The sequence below is a fragment of the Fulmarus glacialis genome, unplaced genomic scaffold (genome assembly GCF_000690835.1).
Source record: "Fulmarus glacialis isolate BGI_N327 unplaced genomic scaffold, ASM69083v1 scaffold17928, whole genome shotgun sequence".
In the NCBI taxonomy this organism is placed as follows: Eukaryota; Metazoa; Chordata; class Aves; order Procellariiformes; family Procellariidae; genus Fulmarus; species Fulmarus glacialis.
Genome location: NW_009227755.1, coordinates 2,610 through 9,788, shown reverse-complemented (window position 1 = coordinate 9,788; position 7,179 = coordinate 2,610). Strand labels below are relative to the sequence as shown.

The following is a 7,179-nucleotide window of genomic DNA, read 5'->3' as shown; positions in this document are numbered from 1 at the left end:
AAAAACCACCACCAAAAAACCAATCTGATGTAAATGAACTACTGTTTTAGAGAACATGAGACAACAAGATGTTTATTTATGCAACTAATTGTTTGGCCTCTGAAAGTTCAGATGGCCTTTGTATTTGCATGCTGGAGCTACCTCAGAACCACAGTACTTTCCTTTGGCATGGGGGAACTAGTTGTGATGTTTTGTTTTATTTTGTTGGTTTAGGTTGTGGAACTCTGGTAGTGCTGGAACAAAATGAAGCTGGGATTGTTCTGCTCAGGAGGTAACCTGGGTTTATGTTTTATTTTTGCAAGAGAAAAAACTTATTATGTAGCTGTGAGTACAAGAAACAACCCACATATTTTGGGTTATTGTTAATGATAAAAAGTATTGGATCCATCCTATAGTATCTACTGAATATATGTCTTTGTATTTACACACAAATGATAGGTTTACATTGCATAGATTTTGTTACAGGAAGTGATCTGGATTGCCTTTCCATATTGCCTTACACCCTTTCCATAGTGTAAACCATTTTATAGAAAACTGACAATGTAAACTAAAAATAGCCTCTCTGCCCTTGCTTGAAATTAAAAGTTTTAGCTTTTTAGGAACAGTTCATTGCCACCTAAATTTATGCCCTTATGATTGACTTACGCTGAAAATAGAGCAGGAAGCTGCGTAAAGTCATGGAGGTCCTTACTAGGAGATCCAACATTCTAAGGCTTTGAGAGGAGTTTGATTTGTGTTTGGATGAGAGGAGGAGAAAGGTTAGGAAGGAGGGGGTTTAATACTTGGCCATCATTGACCTAAAGTTTTTTTAAAGAAAGTTTTGAAACAGCAGTTGTTTAGATTAAGAGGGCTGAAACAGAAATGCTTAACAAATAGTTAATCATATTCAGAGAAACTTGTTAATTCATAATTATAAAGCAAGACTCTTTGAAGCTGTTCAACACTGTTAGTTCTGCTAAGTGCTCTGGTTTAGTACTGTTCGTTTCTATGTTTCCAGTGACTCCACTTATTTTGTGATAGAAAGTTCTGTAACTTCCTGAGCTACAAGCTGTGTCATTTTCAAAACGTTCTGTGTGCATGCCTTTCCTTCATCATTACTGCAGGGTGCCATGCAGTTTAACCTGAGCTTAGCTGAACCTTCAGTGAAAAGGGGGTGAATAAATTCATATTTACCGTCAGATTACAGCACGGTCATTGGTAGTTATTGCAGAGCAACTAATAAATGGTATCAGATCCTATATGATGAATTGTTGGTGTGTTGAAAGCCCTTTTAAGGGAACATAGAGATCTTTAGTATGTTCATGACTCTCTTTCTGTTTGTTTTTCATTGTGACTTAGCTTCCTAATGGTGTTGTGAATTGGATAGAGCTCTACCAACACAAACAGTTTTATTTCTTTCTTTACCACAAGTTGTTACAGACAAAGGGCTCCTGCCTCTGTAGCAACATCCTGAAGAAACTGTAGATCAGACTGAGACGTGTGGTACATCTGTCTCTGCCTGGCAAGTTTAAGACTGAAATCAGATTTCATTCTCTGTGTGTGGAAGGTGCTTGGCTCATTTATGCTTTAACTTAACCTATTCTGGCATACAGTTGTGAAAGCTGACATTATAACAAGTAAGTTATTTGTGAGGAGATTTACTGGAAACTCAAATGTATAAAAATGCTGTTCAGAATAGTGAAGAGGTTGATTTAAAGAAATACTGTCTTTGCATGTAACTAGTCCAGACTTTATGTCATGCTTTCTCATGGACAAATATCTTCATTGTTCCAATTTAGTTTTGACTGGAATGATGGCCTGTTTGATGTCACCTGGAGTGAGAATAATGAACATGTGTTGATCACTTCTAGCGGAGATGGATCTCTGCAAATCTGGGATACAGCTAAAACCAAAGGTCCGCTGCAAGTCTATAAAGAGCACACTCAGGAGGTAAACCAGGCAAACTTGAAAAATGTAATGGATGATCTAATGCTTGAATTATTAAAAGATTTATTTGTGAACTTACAATCAAAACTGGGTTTTGTTGTCTATTTTTAAATTTTGTTTGGGTCTGTGGTTTGAATTTATAACTTAACATTATTTGGAATATAAAGTGAATTACCTATTGTACATATTCGTATGTACATTCATATGCTGTAGTAGGTACCGCTTAATTACATAAATCTAATAATATATTCAGAAATAGCATTTGTGGTTTCTTACAGGCTAAGTAATCATTGTGTTGTATGAAAGTACTGCAGTCATTCTGTGATTTTTGGAAAGCATTATTGGATAGGTCTAAATCAGACACTGATGTAAATAGCAGTATTATCCCTGAGGATATAGAGTGATACATGTTATGCAGATCCTTAGGACTTCTGTTGTACCTGGGAACTGCTTATCCTTTTCCATCCGAGCATCTGTGAGATCCTACTCAAATAACAGTAGTCAAATATTGGTACAGCATTTATTTTTTTAGCCATGGTTTGATACTGTTGCATTTGATTTTCTTAAAATCTCAGTTTCTTTATGCAGTGCAATATGAATGAAGAAAAATGTTACACTCGTGCATAAATATATTTGCATATTTTTAAGGACATTTATGCTTTAATATATTTGTCTTCCCCCATGTGATTTTTCTACCCTTTTTTTTTTTTTCATGTTTCCTTCTAACTCTCCACTCACTTCTGTCAAGTCTTTGAACTTTAGATGCAATCAGTTTTAGCCTGGATTACTGATGCCTTATCTAAATAACATAAATCTGAACAAAATAACCTAGTGGATATGTAGTCAATAAAAAACAATGGAGGAAATCCAGTTTTGTATTCGCAAAGACCTCACGATTTTTTCGGATGTGAGGCACAAAGCTAAAAGCTGAATGACTGCAGTTACATGACAGTCCATCTTCTGTACCTTATTTCTTTGTAATTTTGGTACTTTGGTTTAATATATATACTATGTAAATAAAGAATTTTGAGAGATGAGTTTGTAGTTGTGATCAGGATTTTATGATGGTGTTCAAAGGCTGATGGTAGTAACAGAAGGATGTAGGCAAAGCATAATACCAATTTTTTTTCTTTTTTTTTTGTGTCTCTATCATTTTCTCATTGAAATTCTGTCCATAAGTTTATTTTGGTTCTGCCACACCATCTGTTGTTTGTGAAGTAAACATTTCTGTGTCCAAGTCTTAGTTTAGCAGGTAGCATGGGGAGGTGGATGCATTCAACCATGAGTTAGAAAGACAGTATAGGAAATATGGGCTGAGTGTTTATTGTGAGATACGAAAGGTTTGTATTGATTCTTATAAACATGCATTAAAAGGGTAGATCTCAGAGCTAATATACCTAATAGTTTGTGGTAAACACTGGCAGACAGTGCTCTTTAAAATGATTGACTAGCTGCCTAATCCTTAATCCCTGTCTGACATTTCTAATGACAATTTTGTGCATTTTATAATATTGCTAATGCAAGATGGACAGGGATCTGTTTCTTGTTTTCTAAATGAGATCATTGTCCCTCCTCAAAAAGAATGTGCATTTTTAATTTAAAAGCGCATCTTTATTATCAAAGGACAATGAGTTTTATTCCAGCACTAACCAACTGGCTGAATCTCATGAATAAATTAGTCTGATTTACTTTGGTTTTGATGAAGTCTCACTGGAATGTGAGACAATAGAATGCTAGAATTAAATGTCTTGTAAAGTGAGCCTGAACATTTATTTTGAACTATTTTTTATGTTTTTACATTTTTTTTTCATCATCTTTTCATCTTGCTTGAGGCATTTCTTGCTGCTGTTTAGGCATAAACTAGTATAAACTAGTATTAATGTATTTTATGATTGAAGATAAAGCACTAAAAGATTAACAACTAAGGTTTAGGCTGTGTTGTTAGTGTTTTCCTGGTTGCTCAACACAGCTTCTATTGAAGCGTCTGTAAATTTATGTTGGATGATAGCATGAAAAGAAAAGAAGAATGAAAGTGAACTTTACTTGTCTCTCCACACCTTCTTCTTTTCATTCCGTTCCCATTACCTGGACCTGTCACATGCCAAATGGAAAATAGCTCTTGCTTTTTCTGAGCCTGTTGTCTCTTCTGTTTGTAGTTCTTGCCCGAAGGAGAATTTGCCCAGGTTCCACTGCCTCCGATGCAGCTGCAGAGTGCTGGGCAGTCCCAACCATGTCTGCCATATGTACACAGATCTGTGTCACAACATGTGTTCAACAGATCTATGCGCTGATAGCTTGCGAGTGAGCTGTAAGCCATATGTGCGCTTTGCCTTATCTGTGCAGTAGATCTGATAGATCCCAAATATGTGGGGCTAGGTGAATTGTGTGACATAGGTGCATATTTCTCAAAGACATATTTCTTTCTGGAAAATCTTGGACATGAATATGAGAGCCAAACTGAGCTGACTTCATTGGGCTGTTGTGTGAAAGAGGCATACTATGTAGTGATACATCTAGGGGCATTTCCAAACAGCAACAGCTTAGGAGTGGAACACAGGCCATCACACAGATTCAGGGGGAAAGAGAGAGGTTAATGTTTGTGAGGAGCTCAGGAGCCACTTTGGAGAACCATGATGTCTTCCATTCTTAAAAAATGAGCAGGTAGTTGTGTGTCTCCTTTGTTATTATTTTAATAGGAGTCAGGTTGAAAGGGAGGGTGTTTTAATGAGCTGTAGTACTGGTAGTTAGCTGACAAAAATAGAAAAGCCGAGAGGTAAAGACATGGTTTGGAAAAACAAACGAAAGAATTACTTCTCAGTTTGTTATTTGGCTTTTGTCAAGTACTGTCTGAGTGTCTTGCACATTTGGAATATAAGCTCCTCAAGGAAGGGAGCTAGCGCAAAATGGTGCCAGAGCAATATGCCTTTCAGTATATGGGAAGCAAGACATCGTAAAATAAAAAGGAAAGTTGCAGATAATGCACTTTGTTTTTCTGTGGGCAGTGGTTGCCTTCCACTTATGGGAAATAAGCAAATAGATGAAAACCAGTTAATTTAACCTAGATCTAGCAAAGATTGAAATATTTCTTAGGAAGGAAAATGCTCAGAAGTAGCTCAATGATACCTCGATTTCCTTTCTCATACAGGACACTTTCCAGAGAGGACTTTGGCTTTTGCTGGATTTTTTTCCAGTCCAGCTTCTCTGCTTTTTTGTCTGGGACAAACATTTTCACCTTCAAAACAGGGTTGCTGTCGTTTAATGCACAATTCCATCTAGACAAGACAAACGCAGCATTTAGTATGTTGACTTGCAGATTAGATCCAGTGCTGTACTAAAACTAGATTGTCCCAGCTGGAGTACAAATCCTCAGTGGTTAGTGGCCTGACTGTTGAGAGCAGTGCCACCTACGAATGGTAGGTAGTGGCCACGTTTCTGAGAAGTGTCATGGAAGGTCTGATTGGGTCAGGAGGTGAAGCAAATAAACTGTTTCAGCTAATATTTATCCACCTTGGCACTGAAATGGTTCATGTCCCATTGCAGCTTATTGAGCCATTTTGGTGTGAGGTAAAACTAGACAGAACAGAATGCATCTTCCATCGTGTAGATAATGATACGGTGCATTTGAAGATGCACATGTTGTACGTGTTCTTGAGACTTTCAGATTTTAAGTAATTTAAAGAACTACCTTAGAGCATTTATTTTTGCTGAGGCAGCAGATCTGAAAAATCAGCAGTGGAGGATGGAGTTAAGGTATCCTCTGTCAAGGCAGCGACCAACGTTAGAATAACTGTCAGAGAAGAGGGAGCTTGTTTCAATACACAGTGAAAAGCAATTTCTTAATAATTGAAAGGGGGAAGTTGAGTTTTTAATTTTATTTTATTTTAGTTGCTTGAGGATATGAATGGTAAAAAAAAAAAAGTGTCATAGAACCTGGAAAAGATGAAAATTAGGGGTATTTACGGCGTGTATTTCTTAGGAGAATTAGATATCATAGAGAAGCATTTATTGTTAGTCAGCTAAAACCTCAAAGTCAACTCCATAGTCAGCTCTGCGGAAAGATGGCATTTACATTGCTAGCAATTAGAAACTGTAGATATTTGAATAAAATTGGATCAGGGATAAGAAATCCATCTGAATTATGGCTTTTTACAATGGTAGAAATGTCTAGTGATGGTGGGTCTATGTGGATTTTGTTTCAACTTCCCCCTCCCCGCCCCCCTCCATCTTTACTTTTTTGGATACTTTCCTGAACCTATACGTACCCTTAATGCCAGACTGAGATGTTAACTTTAATTTTTGTCAGATAAATGGCATTGTTGGCAGCTTTGTGGTGCTTGACTGGTGTGGGTTTTTAGCTGATTATGATACAATCTGCAAATCCAAGTCTATTTTGTGAAACTTCAGCTAACTAGAGTCTCAAACTTGTATTCTAATGCTCTTTCTAAACTAGGCTGTTATATCATTTATAGGCATATAGTGTTGACTGGAGTCAAACTAGAGGAGAGCAACTAGTGGTGTCTGGTTCATGGGATCAAACAGCCAAGCTGGTATGTTGGTTTTCTGCTGAAGGTGAAAAATGTGATTTGTTTTGGATCTGATAGTTTTTTTTGTTAAGAAACAGCATTGATTCACTTTTCCTCTTTATTTTCACACTGAGGCTGAAATTCTGTTTTGACTTAGATGTTGCTTTATCCCTCAGTTGATATCAGTTTAAGTAAATACTTTTCATGTTACGTGGTAAAAAGAAGTACATTTAGTCCTTTCTGTATGTATAAAGCTTTTTTATGTATGAAACCCTTTCCTTTCTTATTGAATGTACACCTCAACAGTTTTCTTTTTACTTTATTCAGTGGGATCCAGCTGTGGGGAAGTCATTATGCACTTTTAAAGGCCATGAAGGGGTCATTTACAGCACTATATGGTCTCCACACATCCCAGGTTGTTTTGCATCTGTCTCAGGTAAACATGATGGTAAAGGGGTTCTCACGACAAAAAAACCTTGTGTTTAGTTCAGCACTTTGTCCAGCAGATGGTAGTGTGTGTCATACATAAAAATGGAAGAAGGAAAGATAAACGAATTGCTGCCGCTGGATTTGTAGGTTCTGTTACAATCTGTAAATCATCCTCTTGGCCATTTAAACAGGGATCAGCAGTTTTCTAGCAGTCACTTCAGTGACCCTGTGGCAATTTTTTTGCTCTTCCATTCATCTCACTCTTGTTATTGACCACTAAATCATGTTATATGCTTTATTT

The 7,179-nt window shown here is 36.9% G+C and overlaps 1 protein-coding gene across 1 annotated transcript; it reads left to right on the top strand.

The window, feature by feature from the left end:
- Positions 1–213: 213 nt before the first annotated feature.
- On the top strand, positions 214–6,885 carry PEX7 (peroxisomal biogenesis factor 7; the record flags this gene model as incomplete). The annotated part of the gene is made up of 4 exons (XM_009583267.1): positions 214–271; positions 1,779–1,929; positions 6,396–6,473; positions 6,777–6,885. Coding segments are annotated over 4 exons (396 nt in total), but the record flags the coding sequence as incomplete, so codon positions are not given.
- Positions 6,886–7,179: the final 294 nt, after the last annotated feature.